This window comes from Oryctolagus cuniculus, chromosome 11 (assembly GCF_051225735.1).
Source record: "Oryctolagus cuniculus isolate XC-2025 breed Fujian yellow rabbit chromosome 11, ASM5122573v1, whole genome shotgun sequence".
Lineage (NCBI taxonomy): Eukaryota > Metazoa > Chordata > Mammalia > Lagomorpha > Leporidae > Oryctolagus > Oryctolagus cuniculus.
The window spans coordinates 53,460,284-53,478,358 of NC_142877.1; the positions used below are offsets into that span (position 1 = coordinate 53,460,284).

At 46.0% G+C, this 18,075-nt stretch overlaps 1 protein-coding gene across 11 annotated transcripts in view; it reads right to left on the minus strand.

The window, feature by feature from the left end:
* Nucleotides 1-662: 662 nt before the first annotated feature.
* LIMA1 (LIM domain and actin binding 1) overlaps nucleotides 663-18,075 on the minus strand; it is a 99,063-nt gene continuing 81,650 nt past the window's right edge. For 4 of the 11 annotated variants that reach the window (XM_089308315.1, XM_089308316.1, XM_089308321.1 and 1 more), the window contains 4 exons: nucleotides 16,931-17,015; nucleotides 15,507-15,619; nucleotides 5,621-5,754; nucleotides 663-3,168 (listed from right to left, as the gene is read on the minus strand). In XM_089308315.1, coding sequence (XP_089164441.1) covers nucleotides 2,163-3,168; nucleotides 5,621-5,754; nucleotides 15,507-15,619; nucleotides 16,931-17,015 — 1,338 coding nt within the window. In that variant the 3' untranslated portion in view covers nucleotides 663-2,162. The remainder of the gene's footprint in view (nucleotides 3,169-5,620; nucleotides 5,755-15,506; nucleotides 15,620-16,930; nucleotides 17,016-18,075) is intronic. The other 7 variants (XM_051846273.3, XM_089308318.1, XM_089308323.1 and 4 more) reach the window with 4 other exon arrangements.

Below are 18,075 nucleotides of genomic sequence, written 5' to 3' on the forward strand. Positions count from 1 at the left end.
ACCAGCAGGTTGTTGAAAGCAATTGGCTGTGCAAAGTGTCACAATCAGTCTCTGTAAACCATCTCCAGGCCCAAGCTGGCCTCTTTTCCTGCTTCATCAATAGAAAAACTCACCTCATTCTACTGTCTACCAAGTCCAAACAAGGTTGTATTCATTTAGAGAGCTGATTGGATCTTTTATATGCCGATATAGGGGCATCTAGGTTGTTTAATGAAGAGGGATTTCTAAAGGACGTCAGCCTAGGGTAGGGGCAAGAGCACCCCAGGTAAAGAAATTAACCAACAAAAATGTCCCAGTTTCAAGTGGAGAAACTCCTTTTCCAGCACAGACATGTAGAAATTCCCCTTGCCTTTTAGGTATCATTGTGAGGTGGATTATTAAATGTTGGGCACAGTGGATTTTATATTGGTAAAGCAAACAGCTCATTTGAAACACACACACTAATTCTCTTGCCAAGCCGCTTATAATTTTTCAGAAAAAATTTTGTCTTCTTTCAGGGAGGATGAAAGCAGACGACCAGTACAACATCGCCATCTAGTGGCAACATGTATTCATAGGCCTTTTCTACCTAAAACACCCATTTGTCTTTTCTTCCCAAACTGCTAAAGTAAAATTAGATCCCAACAGACTGTAACAATGTAAAAAAAAACTTAAGAGGCACATTGAAAAGTTCAAATGTAAATTAAATTCTTTATTGAATAAAAATGTTTCAGACTAAGCAAGGCTGTAAGAAAGCAAAATATTTTACATCTCTAAAATATCAGACTAAATCTCTAGAAATGCAGTACAAAGAAGGGCCTATAGCTTGAAACACCTCTCCCTCCCGCACATAAAATTTGGAATATCGATTATGTACAGATGTACTCAAGTTGATAATGTTCCAAAGACTTAAAAAAGGTTATTTGAAAGGCAGAGAGAGAAAGAGAGAGATTGATCAATCTTCCATCTGCTGGTTACTCCTGAAATGCCTGCAACAGCTGGGACCGGGCCAGGCCAAAGCCAGGAGTCAGGAACTCCATCCAGGTTTCCCAGCACCTGAGTCATCACCTGCTGCTTCCTAGGGCACACACAGCTGAACTGGAAGTGGAGCCGGGCCTTGATGCCAGGTACCCCAACATGGGATGCGGACATCCCAAATCGGTGACCTGCCCCAGTGTTCCAAAGCCTTAATACTAGAGAAAATCATCCCAAGAAAAAGGCCAATCATTGGTTTATTATCATCCTGGGAATATTATCTACCATAAAAACCAATATATTTCAGAGCTGATAAGTATTTAAAAATCAGTCCTCAGAAAGAAGACATCACAAGTAGAACAAGTTTAAGGCGGTTCTTTCTGTATCTCCTCCATTAAGTTCCGCACTGTGCTCTAACATGGAGTGTGGTGGATAATGACATTGTAGCCTCAGTAAAGCATGAAAGAGACCACCAGAAAACAAGTCGGTCTCTTGGGGTCAAACTCATTGGCAAAACCACTGCGGGTGTGGGGGACAAGAGATCTCGCCAAGGACCAAGGCATGCTGGTAGGTTCTCTACTTGCCTCAAAAAGCTGTTCTGAAAAGATGGCTGTATTACATCGGAACAAGGATGGAGTCTAAGAGAGCAAACCAAAATCAATTCCCCATACATCTGAGAGTAAGAAAATTCACCTAAAACTTTTTTAAGAAGACTAAATAAATGATCCCTTAACAGCTGAATCCTAAAAAATTGAAGTGGTATTCCTTTGAAAATATACAAATGTGTGCTTTGTACTAAAGTGCATCCAGTCATAATGTTTAGGTCTCTAAGTCCCTTCTGTGTGTTCTCTCATTCCATAGTAGTATTTGCAGTCTAACAATGCACGGCTCATCATCTGTTTAATATTGCCTTTTGGGAAATACAGTGGGATCTGGACTACATCACTGGATCAGCTAGATGTTTCCCTGTTAGAAGACTTTACAGCACTTCTGTGTATCAGCACTGCTAATGTGCAGAATTTAAGGAATGCTGTCACCAGCATTTAGAATGGGTTCACTGAAGCTGCTGTATGGGGCTCTTTTGGTGGTCGAAGCTCTCTTCCAAAGTTGCGTCCATGTAAATTAAGACACCTGCTTATGGGCATCACTTGGATAAAGGGCAGTGGCTCACTAACATTCATTTAAGGCCCAGCGCGGTTGCGAATTCATCATTCCTCATCCTCATCCTCATCGTAGTACCGATTTCTCTTGATCTGTTCTTCCACAGACAGCTCTTTGACCACTTCTCCCTCCCAGAATCCCACATCCTGGGATTTCTGGTTCTGAGCAGTGAATTCTTCAGTGGAGGTGTTGTCTACAAAGCTGGACCAACTGGGAGACTTAGGTTCCAGTGGAGACTGCTGCTTCGTGTGGTTATCATCTTCATCTAAATTTGCACCATTTTCTAGAAGGTTCTCATCCTCCCCCTCAAGACCATGCATCTCCTCGCTTCTCCTCCCCACCACCCCTCCTTTAGATTCCTTGTGCTGCCAGCTTGTCTTCCCCACACCCCCATTCTTCTGGGAGGCCTTAGTATTTTCCACTTGTTTCCTTTCTGCTATTGCTCCTCCCGCATACTCCTCACTCTGCTCGGACATGCTCCAGCCTTTCCTGACAGGTGAGGACAAAGCTTTCGGGCTCTTGACAGAGCTGGTTCTAAACGAAGCCGCGACAGTGAAGGGGCGGCTCCTCTCCTTCAGGGAAGAAGACCGCCGTAGCTTCTTCAGATCCAGGTCTATGTCCTCGGGAGCTTCAGGCTTGCCGATTTCATCCTCAGGAGGCCACTTGGGCTTGGACACTTTGATCCCTTCCTCCAAGGCACTGCCTGAACTGCCAAGTTCGGTTGGGGGTGGCCAGGCGATCCTCAGCTTCTTGGTTTCCGCTGGCTTATCTTCCCTCTCCCGCAGAGGGGAGGCCTTGGCTTCCATACTTGCAGCCAGCACGCCCACCTTAGCGATGGGGGCATCTTCTACCCCTGGGCTCTGAAGGACCTCCCCTGCACTTGGGAGCTGGGCTGGTCTCTCTGAAGTCTCTTCATTTTCACTTTTGCTAACCCACAGATCCTTGTGTGGTCTGTGCCCAAAGCCTTCATCATAGTTACCTTTGGATTTAAAGAGTTGATTGAAGTGAGGCTTACAATAGATTCGCCCGTGTAAAGATGCATATGTTCCCAGACTGTTATTAAAGGAAAAAGAGCATAAACTTAGCAAGTCTTTAGACTTTCATTTGCACCAGCATGCTAAAATTGAGCAGTTCCAGTATATTTAGAAGATACTAAGTGAGAATCTTCTATTTTTTTAAGACTTATTTTTATTTTATTTGAAAGTCAGATTTACAGAGAGAAAGGGAAAGATGAGAGAGATCTTCTATTTGCTAGTTCACTTCCCAAATGGCCACAGTGAAGCCAGGAGCCAGTAGTCTCATCTGGGTCTCCCACGTGGATGTAAGGTTAAATCTTTTTAAATATTTTATTTATTATTTGAAAGGGTGACAGAGAGAGAGGGAAACACACACATGCACACACACAGATATTCTATCCGCTGGTTCACTCCCTACGTGATCACAACAGGCAAGGCTGTACCAGACTTTAGCCTGGAGCCAACAATTTCATCTGGTTCTCCTATATTGGTGGCAGGGGCTCAATTGAGAAGGTTCTAGAAGGTTCTCATCCCCACCCCCCCAGCCATGAATCTCCTCGCTTCTCCTCCACACCACTTGGGCTATCTCCTGTACCTTCCCAGGCAATTACTAGGAAGTTGGGTCAGAAGTGGAATAGCATGGGGCCAGCACTGTGGCATAGTGGGTAAAGCTGCTGTCTGCAGTGCAAGAATCCCATATGGGTGCTGGTTCAAGTCCCAGCTGCTCCACTTCCAATCCAGCTCTGTTATGGCCTGGGAAAGCAGTGGAAGATAGCCCAAGTGCTTGGGCCCCTGTACCCATGTGGGAGACCCGGAAGAAGTTCCTGGCTCCTGGCTTCGGATCAATGCAACTCTGGACATTGCAGCCAACTGGGATTTGAACAGGCAGATGGAAGACCTCTCTCTCTCTCTCTCTCTCTCTTTTTTCTCTGCCTCTCCTTCTCTCTCTGTGTAATTCTGACTTTCAAATAAATTTTTTTTTTTTTAAAGAAGTGGAGTAGCTGGGACTAGAACCACCATTCCATTATGGGATATAGGTATCCCAAGAAATGGCTTAATTTGCTATGCTATAACGCTAACTCTACCAGGGCTTTGGCTGGGGCTGCTGTTGTGGGCATTTGGGGGAGTGAACCAGTGGCTGCAAAAATTCTATGTCCATGTCTCTCCCTGTCTCTATGTTTCTCAAGTGAATTAAAAGCAAAACAACAATAGCAAAAATAAACTATTTTAGAACAAATGTTTGTGCTGTAAGGAAAGCTGGAGAAAGTGACATCTTGGTTACTTCCTTCTCTAAGACTCTATGACTAAAATGATTCTTAGGGAATATTTTTCCAATTTGTCCCATGTATATCTGCATTTTGCTTTACTTAGAAAAAATGATACATCATTATTTTCTCAGGGAAAAACTAAAATGAAACAAGATAGAGAAAGACATATGCTGTTTGTGGGGATTATTATTGGTGTTATTACCTTTTATACGTTGCTTAGAACCCCCTGAGGTAATGGCTTAGGCAAGGAACCCCTTGAGATTTTTTTTTTTGTTAAAGATTTATGTATTTATTTGAAAGGCAGAGTTACAGAGAGGCAGAGACAGAGACAGAGGGAGAGAGGTCTTCCATCTGCTGGTTCACTCCCCAAATGGCCACAATGGCTGGAGCTGAGCCAATTTGAAGTGAGAAGCCAGGAACTTCCTCCAGGTCCCCACGTGGGTGCAGGGGTGCGAGGACCTGGGCCATCTTCTTCTGCTTTCCAGGCCACAGCAGAGAGCTGGATCGGAAGTGGAGCAGCCAGGACTCGAACTGACACCCACAGGGGATGCTGGCACTGCAGGCGGCGGCTTTACCCGCTGTACCACAATGCCGGCGCCCCTTGAGATTTCTTAACTTTATGACTCTGGGACACCAAGGGAAAACTTTCTACTAAATTAGGTCACAGGGGTTTTTACCTACAACCTGTGTTGAGTAAGCTTCAGTTCTAACAAGGAAATTAACATATCAAGGTACCAAGTATCTCCAAATAAAATTATCATTTTATATGAAAGATCTGTTGCTAAATGATGCTGCTGACTTTATTCAGAGTATCAGTGCTTTAAGAGCCACAGACGGCTGGCGCCGGCACACCCGGTTCTAGTCCCGGTGAGGGCGCCGGATTCTGTCCCAGTTGCCCCTCTTCCAGGCCAGCTCTCTGCTGTGGCCTGGGAGTGCAGTGGAGGATGGCCCAAGTGCTTGGGCCCTGCACCCACATGGGAGACCAGGAGAAGCACCTGGCTCCTGGCTTTGGATCAGCGCAGTGCACTGGCCGCAGCGCGCCGGCCGCAGCGGCCATTGGAGGGTGAACCAACATCAAAGGAAGACCTTTCTCTCTGTCTCTCTCTCTTTCACTGTCCACTCTGCCTGTCAAAAAAACAAAACAAAAAAAAAACACAAACAAAAAACAAAACAAAACAAAAAAACAGTAGTGCCACCCATAGAGAGAGAGGACTGGGTTACCTAAGTTTGTTGTTGCAATAGGAGCAACGGAAGCAGCTGATGTGAAACACCTGCTGATTGGCCAGGAGCCGCTCCATGGGGTACACTGTCTTCTGACATTCCACGCAGGTCTCTCTCACAGGCACCTGAAACTTCTAGAAAAAGGAAAAGTGCAACTTTAGTTTAGGTAGCGATGTGTTAGCACTCTGCTGAGTTGGGTCCTAGGATTTACTTGACCTAAGGACTCCCTTAGCTGGTCTGTCAATTCTCGTAGGAGCACTAACCGTGCTACAGTTCTATCCATTGACTCACTGAAGCCGGGAGGCTCTCCTGGCTTCCTTTCCCAAATTGTCTGGCTGCAGCTGCCATGGAGGACTGGGAGAGTTGGGACTGCATTGCAGAGAAAGGCTCAGATAACCACACACACACACATGGTATGCACAGAAAGGACCAGGGGACAGGGAGGAGGGTGCACGGATTGGGAGAAAATGTCCTCACATACCGAAGAAGGGAGTTTGACTCAAGTACCAGGTCACAGCAGGGCAGACTTCCTTGAGAACAGATACTGAAGGGGATGCATGTCAAGGAGAGCAAGAACATTTGACTTTGGGAAGGAGGAAAAGATATTTTAGTAAAGGATCTTTTACTCCCCTCTGCTTATGATTTTGACCTGATCAATCAGCTGGGAAGAATATTTAAAAAGTCAAAACTGACAAATGAAAGGAATCATTTATAAAAGATGAACTATTGGGGCTGGCGCTGTGGCATAATAGGCTAAGCCTCTGCCTGAGGCGCTGGTTTGTGTCCTGGCTGCTCTACTTCCAATCCAGCTCTCTGCTGTGGCCTGGGAAAGCAGTAGAAGATGGCCCAGGTCCTGGGGCCCCTCTACCCACTTGGGAGACCCAGAAGAAGCTGTTGGCTTCAGACTGACAAAGCTCTGGCCATTGCAGTCATTTGGGGAGTGAACCAGCAGAAGATCTGTCTCTGCTTTTCAAATAAGTAAGTAAATCTTAAAAAAAAAAAAAAAAAAAAAAAAAAAAGAAAAGAAAAGAAAAGAAAAAAGGAAGAAAGAAAGAAAAAGAAATGGTTACATGGCTATCAGTTGCAGGGGAGGGGAGTAAAAAGCCCATATGTGTGCGTCACACTAGACTTGCCCAAAACAACCACTTGGACCAGTAGACGTAGGAAGCAGCCTGTGGAGATGCTCTGCTGCCAAGATCTGCTTGGGCACTCAAAAACAAAAACAAAAACAAATGCTCATGGTGGTAAATAATGCAAATTGGCCCCAAGGTCCGGGACCTGAGTGCTTAAGCCTACAATGAAACAGGTTATGAGTAAAAGAGCATTTTGATTTAAAAATCTGAAAGTAGGCCCCTAAAAAATTCAGATTGCTAGTTCAGTTGCCACATGATTCACTAGGAAGCAAAAGCAAAAGCAAGGGGTGGTTTTCTAGGTGGATTTAGATAGGAAATATGAGTAGAAAGCGAGATTTACAAAAGGGAGTTTAGTAAAATTAGTGATAAATGCCCAAATGAGAGCCAAGGGATTTAATAACCAAGGAACAAATCTAAGCAGAAATGACTCTCAGATGGGGAGTGAACCAGCAGATGGAAGACCTCTCTTTCTGTCTCTACCTCTCTCTATAACTCTGTCTTTCAAATAAATAAAATAAATCTTAAAAAAAAAAATCAAAGCCCAAGGGAGGTATTTAGATGTGACCCAATGTCACTGTACTGAACATTCTTGGAAAAAATTAACGAATTATTTTGGGCTCAGAATTTTTTTTCCTTATTACGGACATTTTTTTTTTTTTTTAAGATTTATTTATTTGAAAGTCAGACTTACACAGAAAGAGGAGAGGCAGAGAGGAAGAGAGCAGTTTTCCATCTGCTGGTTCACTCCCCAACTGGCTGTAATGGCCAGAGCTGCGCCAATCTGAAGCCAGGAGCTTTTTCCAGGTCTCCCACGAGGGTGCAGGGGCCCAAGGACTTGGACCATCTTCTATTGCTTTCCCACGCCATAACATAGCTGGATTGGAAGAGGAGAAGCCAGGTCTCGAACCGGCGCCCATACGGGATGCCGGCACTTCAGGCCAGGGAGTTAACCCACTGTGCCACTGTGCTGGCCCCCTTATTATGGACATTTCTATCAAGATAGAACATAAATGGAGATGTCTTTGCATAATTTTGATTAGGTTTTCACTTAAAAGGATCAGGTCCTTGTGTAGCATGCAGGACACACATTAAAATGCAACATAAAAATCTAGGTATGATGGTACAATTGAGGTCACTGGAGACAGTCTGTACAAATCACAGTTCACTCAGAATAAAAACATACTTGTCAGACCAAAAACATTTTTCAGTTACATAGAAGAGATTCTTTATTTTTTTTTTCCCCCTGAACTGGATTTAGGGGACTAAATACTCATTCTGGTCAGTAGCGACAGAGCAGGAGGCAGAAACTTCACATGAGCTAAGAAAAGTGGGTGTGATTCTGCTACAGGGGAGTGATGGGGGGTCAGAGCCTGCCTCCCTCACAAACACTGTGCAAGGGCGCAGCCCAGAGAACAGAAAGGAGAACCCGAGAGGAAGTGAAAGTGGAGCTCACATTAGGAGGAAAGTGGAAGGCAGGAGCAGAAATTAGGTACCGGGAGCAGGAAGCAGAAGCTGGAAGAGACAAACAGGAACCTCCAGTGAATACACAGCATTCGATGGGCCTGGTGCGCTGAAACGCAGACTCAGATCGAAGAACAAGGCCGCGTTTGCTTTCTTTTTCAAGTACCTGCTCCTTGTGGCCACAGTCAGCCTTGCCGCATCTGCCTGCGGCTGGAACACCTCCCAGCTCAGCAGAGCACGCTTTTGGGAGCTTTCACCTACACAGCGAGTGTTATCATTCCCAATTCTTTAGCGTCTTCCTGACACCCACACCTGACCCACAATGGCTCTTTTTAGCATGGCCTTCCGCCACACAAGTGAGAATTCATGCCTCTTCTTTAACTTCAAATTCATAGACTGCCAGATCATACAAGCAAGTGACCACGAGTTCCAGCCAGCCAGACGACCAGATTCCCAGTGTTCATGTTCAAGTCCTCCCCTTGAGCCTTCTGGATATTATTTAAGGTTTACACAGCAGCTGCCCAAGGGACCTCACAGTTTCAAAAAGACAGGAGGATCCCGACATGAACAAATGCCAAGTCCCAGTGGCTGTCCGTTCCCTTTATTTTCTCCATCCTGGGCTTTCAGCCACTTTCCTGTAATTGCCCCCCATGCCTATTCAGACAACAGGAAGCATAGTCAGTGCCCAGAAATCACCATTATCGTGGACCTGGCAAGCATCCTGCCTATGCCTCCAGGCATGCTCAGACTTGGCACGGCCAGGCTTCAAACACTGCCTCTGAGTGTGAGATGGCTCTTATCTTTGCAATATCTGTATTTTTTCCTGTTCGCACAAAATGTTTTTCCTCTCTTTGCCCACCATTTTTCACATGCTAGAAACAAAAGGACCGCGATGTCAGGTGCCTTATCGAAATTCATGCTGTCAGCCACAGAATTAAAACTCAGAACTCTTGACCCACACATCAGTAGAGCCATGTTCTCCATTGTCCTGGAATGTTATATTTCCGTGTGGAAGGAAACCCTTTGGGGAAGAGCACTTTGAACATCTGATAGTCTTCACTTTGCTTCAAACTCAAATAGGCAGAGAGCATCTTCACGCTGCTCTGGGCTGAGTGGGGCGGTGCGTGAATGATGCATGTCCTTAAACTCTGCCTTTCCATGTGAGCGAAGATCCCTCCGCTGGTGAGCATCCACTTACAGCTATTTTCCCAATAAATCTGCCCCTGCATTCTTTCACCTTCTTGCCTCCCGTGTATTTTCTAGTCTAATGCAGATCCCAGTTGGTGTGGGTGTGTTGGGGAGGGGCAGCAGCCGGCAACAGACAGTGAGGCTAACTAGCCCTTAGACACAGTGAAACCAGAAGAAAACTCTGTATTGATGTCGGGTCTCTATTTTGCCCGGTAGGACACCACAAAATGTCTTTCCTTCTCTCCTCCCCATCTGTGCAAAATATCCAGTAATAGAACTAAAATTCTTCACCACACAGTAGTACATGGTTGTGTCGGTTCTGGACAGCCTTAACCCTTCCCCTGGCTCTCTGTGGAACCCTGTGAAAGCATTGTGGGGGCTCTTCCTGTCTTAGGAAGACTGACCTGCACACAGAGGAGGAGGAAGGGGCAGTGTTCTGGAAAAGCAGCAGATGAAGCAAACCCCAGATGCCCTCCCAGCATAATTCTGGTAGCTTTGCAAAACAGCACACAAGCGTCCACCCTGTGCCCAGGGAGGGACAGCGGCAGGGCACCACGAGGGGCACTGCAACGCACGCCCTCTCGAGCACGTGGCTGAGTTCTCTCTCTACATCCACAAGCAGGACCAGCCAGGGAAGAAGCCCAGGACAGGGCTGTCCAGGACTGGGCACAGTGGAGACAACGGGTGTTCTCAGATGGAGCACGTCTGCTTGTCTTGTCCTCCCCTCTGGAAACATTTAAGGGGAGACTTCTTTCAAATGGGGGGACACAAAGCTTAAAAGATCTCAGAGTCAGGGGGCTGGTGCTGTGGTGCAGTGGGTTAACGCCCTGGCCTGAAGCGCCAGCATCCCATATGGGTGTCAGTTCGAGTCCCGGCTGCTCCTCTTCCGATCCAGCTCTCTGCTCTGGCCTGGAATAGCAGAAGATGGCCCAAGTCCTTGGCCCCTGCACCCGTGTGGGAGACCCAGAAGAAGCTCCTGGCTCCTGGCTTCGGATCGGTGCAGCTCTGGCTGTTGTGGCCAATTGGGGAGTGAACCATTAGATGGAAGACCTCTCTCTCTCTCTACCTCTCTCTGTAACTCTTTCAAGTAAATAACATAAATCTTAAAAAAAAAAAAAAGATCTCTGAGTCTTTCTCTTTCCCTCTCCCTTCAACTTTACTGCAGTGTAGTTGACAATCAGAAACCTGGGCTGGTGTTGTGGCATCGCTTACAGCACCAGCATCCCAATGCAAAGGTTTGCATCTCAGCTGCTCTACTTCCTGTCCACTTCCCTGCTAGTGTGCCTGGGGAGGCAGTGGATGGGTGGTCCAATTGCTTGAGATCCTGTCACTCAAATAGGGAGATTCAGATGGAATTCCTGGCTCCTGGCTTTGGCCTGGCCCAACTTAGGCTGTTGTGGCCGCTTGGGGAGTGAATCAGCAGGTAGAATATATCTCTGTCTCTCTCTCCTTCTGTCATTCTGCTTTTAAAAATAAATAACTGAATCTTTAAAAAACAGAAATGGGCTGGCATAGTGGCATAGGAGGTAAAGCCACCACTTCTGACACCAGTATTCCACATGGGTGCTGGTTCATATCCCAGCTGCTCCACTTCCAATCCAGCTCCCTGTTAATGTTCCTGGGAAGGCAGAGGAAGATGGTCCAAGTCCTTGGGCCCTTGCCATCCACATGGGATACCTGGAAGAAGCTCCTGGCTCTTCACTCTGGCCTGGTACTGGCTGTTGTAGCCATCTGGGGGCTGATCAACTGGATAGAAGCGCTCCCCCCACCTTCCCCTCAATTTCCTCTCTCTCTGTAACTCTGCCTTTCAAATAAATAAATCTTTAAAACAAAACAAAAAACCTCTGAGTCTCTTAAGCAGTAAGGGCCTGATCCTTCTCACAGGGTCTACAGAGCTCTGTTCTGAGAACAACTACAACTTTCTTAACTCAAGTCTCATCAGCTGAGCTCTGGAGCTAGTGTTGAAAGTATATAAGGTGGGGCCGGTGCTGTCGCGTAGTGGGTAAAGCCACTGTTTGCAGCACCAGCATCCCTTATGGGCAACAGTTCAAGTCCTGGCTGCTCCAATTCCAATCCAGCTCTCTGCTATGGCCTGGGAAGGCAGTGGAAGATGGCCCAAGTCTTTGGGCCCCTGCATCCATGTGGGAAACCTGAAAGAAGCTCCTGGCTCCTGGCTTCAGATTGGCTCAGCTCTGGCCATTGTGGCCATTTGGGGAGTGAACCAGCAGATGGAAGATCTTTCTCTCTCTCTGCTTCTGCCTCTCTGTAACTCTGCCTTTCAAATAAATGAATCAATCTTTAAAAAACAAAAGTATACAAAAATCCTAACTTTTAAAGACTTAATAAAGCTAAAATTTGAAAGGAATTGAGTCTCTACCTTAGATGTCCTATTTTCAATAACAGACAGGCAGGCAGTGAGGAACAGTTATTTTCTAGGATGTGTGGGACCCAAAAATCTATTCTGAGTGAACAAGTTTATTCTTAGCTTTATGTAATTTTCCAAAGTGGAGAAACAACTTCTGTTGCATGGTCTATATCCATGAGACCAGTCACGCCAGCAGGTCTTCCCATAAACACCCACGGAAAGCATTTTACTTGCCTGCCAGACTGCAAGGGGAACTTGGAGGAAGAGAAAGCAAACTGCTCTTGCACAAATACGTAGAGATGTAACTGGGTCTCAGCCCAGGTTCTGTGCACCATGGCCACTGGAGCTTTGGAACACAGGCAAACAAAGGCAACCAGGCCTGTTTTCCTCCAGTTTTAACACAATGCTCACAAGCTGAGGGACAAGTCTGTGATAACAAGGCTGTCTGCCTTCTACTGCTCAGTGACCAGGCCAAGGCAGCACGCGTGGGTCTGAGGCAGGTACCAGACGGCCCTGCCGCTGTCCTCTCTCTCTGATGCACATACAGCCCTCATCAGCTCAGTCTGAATCAGAAGGGATCTCAACTCAGTACAGATCAGTCTAGCCTGCTGGGAGGAGACCTGTTCCTCTGAGGCAGGGAAGGAAGACTATGTGGAGAGCTTGAATATTCTTCAGGACAGATTTTAGTTTGCCGGGTCCCTTGGTTGGTTACAAAGAACCCACAATTAAGTCAAATCTGCTGGCACTTCTTGATCCCAGAACCACAACCAGCGATCTGTATCTGGGCGGCTGTTGCTGTTGGAGGGGAAAGTAACCCCGTGGCTTCTGCTGGGAAAAAAAAGTGCTGAGGGCAGGCTGAGCAGATTTCCATGGAAACACATAGGCTGAACATATATGCAGAGCCAATCACTGTGATAACGCAGGGAGTTCATCTTGTCCTCGCTTTCTCTTGACACTTTTGTACCTTTCATTCTCCAATAAACATTAATATCCACATACATCTCAGCTCAGCTCTTTTTAAGGTTTATTTATTTGAAAGTCAAGAGTTAGAGAGAGGGAGACGGAGATGGACACACACACACACACACACACACACAGAGATCCAGAGATCCAGAGAGGGAGGGAGGGAGAGAGGGGGAGAGGGGGAGAGGGGGAGAGGGGGAGAGGGGGAGAGGGGGAGAGGGGGAGAGGGGGAGAGGGGGAGAGAGAGAGATTTTCCACCTGCTGGTTCATTCCCCAGGTGGCTACAATGGCCAGGGTTGGGCCAGGCCAAAGCCAGGAGCCAGAAGCTTCTTCTGGGTCTCCTACATGGGTGGCAGGGGCCCAAGTACTTGGGCCATCTTCCACTGCTTTCCCAGCCTCATTAACAGGGAGCTGGATTGGAAGTGGAGCAGCTAGGACTTGAACTGTTGCTCTGATATGGAATGCCAGCATTACAGGTAGCAATTTTACCCACTACGCCACAGTGCTGGCCCCTTATATCTCAGCTTTCTTTAAAATTTTCCTGTATTCCTCTGGGCCATTTGGGGAATGACTAAATGGATGGAAGATTTCTTTCCCTGCCTCTCCCTGTCACTCTTTCAAATAAATAATTTTTTTTTTTGACAGAGTTAGTGAGAGATAGAGACAGAGAGAAAAGTCTTCCTTCTGTTGGTTCATTCCCCAAATGGCTGCTACGGCAGGTGCTATGCCGATCCAAAGCTAGGAGCCAGGTGCTTCCTCCTGGTCTCCCATGCAGGTGCAGGGCCCAAGGACTTGGGCCACCCTCCACTGCCTTCCCGGGCCACAGCAGAGAGCTGGACTGGAAGAGGAGCAACCAGGACTAGAACCTGGCACCCATATGGATGCTGGCGAATAAAATAAATCTTAAAAAAAAATTTTTTTTGTTTCCTATTTCCTATCCCTCTACCTTTTAAATTCATCCTTTAAATCTTGGATTCTCCCCTTTCCTTCTTTGTTCCAAACCCTCACTTACATTTTCCCTTCAACCTTTCTCAGAACCAAAATTTCACGCAGAGGCACCAGGCACACATAATGAAGAGACAGGTGCATGGCAGATACGGGCATGAGGTTGGGGCAGCACAAACCACCTTAAAACTAATTCCTATCTATTGAGTTTCTCTCAAAAGCTGAAATGTTTGAAAATAGAACCCAACTACTTCAGAGGAGAAGGACACTAAAGAAGCATGAGGTGTGTTTGCTTCTGAATCCAGAGAGGTAAGGCAGCACGGCATTGGCAAAGCACTCCAAGAAAGCAAGTCAGCTAATAAGCCTCAGTTAGTCTTGGAGGGTATTTAAAAAAATAAACACCTTTTTGGGGGGCTTACTTTTATGCAATATGTATATATATATATATATATATATATATATATATATATATATATATATATATATTGCTCAGAGAAAGGGAACACTGTTCCCTTTCAAACACTGTTCCTTTCAAAATCTGGGGACTACAAGAAGACCAGAGACTGAATAGCCTTGTAAAATTTTCTTAGCATATAAAAACTTCCATACATTCCTTAGCATCTAATATTATAATACTTACATCTGGTATTAAGTGTTGCTTGAATGCTGAATTTACAGAAATTGGCCTGGCCAACCCCCATCCTAGTGGATACATCCTTTTTTTTTTTTTTAATTTTTTTTTATTTTTTTGACAGGCAGAGTGGACAGTGAGAGAGACAGAGAGAAAGGTCTTCCTTTGCCATTGGTTCACCCTCCAATGGCCGCCTCGGCCAGCGCGCTGCGGCCGGCGCACCGCGCTGATCCGATGGCAGGAGCCAGGAGCCAGGTGCTTTTCCTGGTCTCCCATGGGGTGCAGGGCCCAAGCACTTGGGCCATCCTCCACTGCACTCCCTGGCCACAGCAGAGAGCTGGCCTGGAAGAGGGGCAACCGGGACAGAATCCGGCGCCCCAACCGGGACTAGAACTCGGTGTGCCGGCGCCGCTAGGCGGAGGATTAGCCTAGTGAGCCGCGGTGCCGGCCCGATACATCCTTTCTTTAAAAATACTAACAGGGGCCGGCACTGTGGCGTAGTGGGTAAAGCCGCCACCTGCAGTGCCAACATCTCATATGTGCGCCGGTTCAAGTCCCGGCTGCTTCACTTCCAGTCCAGCTCTCTGCTATGGCTTGGGAAAGCAGCAGAAGATGGCCTAAGTCCTTGGGCCCCTGCTACCTGTGTGGGAGACCCGGAAGAAGCTCCTGGCTCCTAACTTCAGATCAGCACAGCTCTGGCCATTGCAGCCATCTGGGGAGTGAACCAGCAGATGGAAGACCTCTCTCTCTGCTTTTGCTTCTCTGTAACTCTGCTTTTCAAATAAATAAAAATAAATCTTTAAAGAAAAATCTAACAACCAATCATGCCATGGTGAAGATCCTCAGGCCAGGGAGCCACCGTCTTCACCATTGCACATTGCACATCTCCACCCAAAGTGCAGATTTTTAACAGATTTTTTTCATATTTCCCACTTTATAGGCTTCACCCATTCACAGATTTATGAACTCGGACATTAAAAAAAGTTGCATTATTTTAACTCCTGTTTTCTTAAAATTTTCCAGAGTGTTTCAGATTTCAAACTGAAGAGATGTTAGTTAACCTCTTCCTCTTGGCCCAAATACCTGAACAGAGGATTGGCTGAAGGGTGCGCATTTGGCCCAATCACAGGTGAACGCAGTGTAACAATTAAAGGTGCATTTGACTCCATTAGCAGGCTCAGGGATGCCTGGGCATCATACCTTCACTGACTTAGGAGGAGAACTCTCAGAGAGGCTGGAGGCTCTGGCATCTGGACTCAGCGGCTTGGGGTGGACAGGCTGCTGGGCCTCACTCTTAACCTGGGAGTTACCTGCTTGAGTTACAAAAGGAAGACATTGTATTGTATCACATGGGACATCTCAGGCTCTGCCAAAAAGCAAAGCTTGGGCACCATCCACGAACCACAGGCCCTCTCAGTACCAGGAGGAAGATTCTGGCACTCAAAGCTATGCTTCTGAGGGTCTCACGTGGGAGGCCTTCTCACCCACAGTGCGACCCCAAACCACCTTGCAAAAACAACTCTAGCGCATTTGTCTTTCTTTGAGGCTGTTTACTGAATTTGGTATCTTTCTGGTGCTTTGCACTTCCATAACTTCTAGGGGGCTTCACTGAAGGTAGGGAAAATGGGGGGAATGTGAGGGCAGAAATTTCAAACCTCGTGTGCCTGTGTGGTGTGGTGAGTCTTAACGCAGATATGCATGGGTGAAGGTTTTGCTTCATAATCATTCAGTGCCAATTCCATGACTTAATTTCCGGCCAGGGCATTCACCCGTGGAGCTCAGAAGTGGTACAGAAAAGCCATTTACACAGCTATTACAGAACCATTAAAGAATTCCTTAAAGTCTACAGTTGAGTCAACACAGCAGTAAAAGATTATGGCTTATTTAAAAAAAAATTTTTTTTGCAAACCTAGTCAAAATTCAGAGAGTCCAAGTCCAAGCAAAATGATTGCAGAGGGAATGTTCCTTGATTCAAATGGCAAGAGTTTTCCTCTGAATATTTAAGGTGGGGTTTACCGGAGATCTGTTTAGCTCACGTTTCTACTCTATGTTGAGGGGTTTTCACATCTAAGTAGACTAATTAGCTGGGAAAGAAACTAGAAATCCACATAGATTTTAAAATAATACATTGAAAAACAGAATCAAAAGTGGACTTGGTAAAAACCAAACATTTTTGTCTTTGGGAGAAATGAGGATCGAAAATGTCTCCAAAACAGGATGAGAAAGTGGCAAAATTCAGCACCAATAGGAACACCCCTTCAAAGGTTACTCAAACACTTGTAGTTTTTAATCCCTATAAATGAATAAAATCCTTCTTGCCCAAACATCTGTCCAATGAAACCTCAAAATTAGTCTATACGGTTTTAATTCTTAAAGGGTTTAGGACAAAAAAGGTAGGGTAAGTTCAATGAGAAGCAGCAAAAGTTTGCAGCTTGCCCCAGGTTAATCCTATTCGGTTGAATAGAACTTCCCGTAAGCCGGGAAATGTGTGAAGGGTCTTAAAGCACCAGTCCTTAAAACCAAGTGGAAGATTTGATCAGCTGACCGTTGGCCTCAGTAAGGTTTCTGGACACTGACAGACATGAGGCTACACTGGAATCAAACACAAGGGACAAGGACCTCACCATCCGGACCCTGCGACAGATGCTTACGGAAGTCATCTTCGGCCGGCGAGGGACGGACAGCCAGGCTATTTTCAGTTGCAGAAATCTAGCAGAAAAGGGGCGGATTAAGAATCACATTAAAAATAAAAGAGCGAACGGCTGTTAATGCCATAAAAAACCTGCTGACTCCACTCCGCCACTGGTTGCCTGCAGGGAATAACGGGCACGGAACAGCTGAGCGTTTAAATAAGCAGCGGCAAAGCATCTTTTATGAGGATATTAACATGCCTCTCAATTACAGGGTAGCGGGAGAAACACACTGCATCCAGCTGCCAGCAGTGAGCCTCATCTCTCTTGATAAAAGAAGTCCTAAATGGTACCTTTGCACTCCGAGAAAACAAAGCAAAACAACACTCTCTATATCCAGGATAGCAAAGCTTCTTACCATGTGACCATAAAGCAGCACAGGGCAAGACGAAGTGTTTGAACATAAGAATTATACTTATTCTTTTGTTTTCCTAATTGCTATTTGCTAACGCAGTACATTCTGCTGAAACAAGCGTGCCCATATAAGACCTTTGGATAGTTAAAAAAAACAAAAAACAAACAAACAAAAAACTTTATCTGAAACTCACCTCCAGTATTATCTTTAAGGATACTTTGCTTTTTTAATTTCAGTCTCAAAATGGCAGTGTTTAACAAACAGGCACATCTTATTCCCCAGAAGCCAGCAAATTTAAATAACTTTTGGGGTGAGCGTTTGGCCCAGTGGTTAGGATGCCAGGATGAGATGCCTGCATCCTGTGCTGCACTGCCTGAGTTCAAGTTCTGGTTCCACTACTGTTCCAGCTTCCTACTACTAATGCATACCCTGGGAGGTAGCAGGTGATGGCTCAAACGGTTGGATCCCTCCCAACCACCCTGGAGACCCAGTTTGAGTCCTGGCTGCTGGCTTAGCTATTGTAGGCATTAGAGGAGGAAACCAGCATGGCAACTCTTTCTCACAAATAAATTTTAACATAAAAATTGCAGAAGGAAAAAAAGAAAGAATTCTCTAGTAGTTTTCTCTCTCTCCTTCCTATTGGACCCTAAGCCTTGCTAATGTCTTTCTCCCAAGCCCTAAATCACAAAGGGTCAAATGATGACCTGACGTGTACTCTTCACAT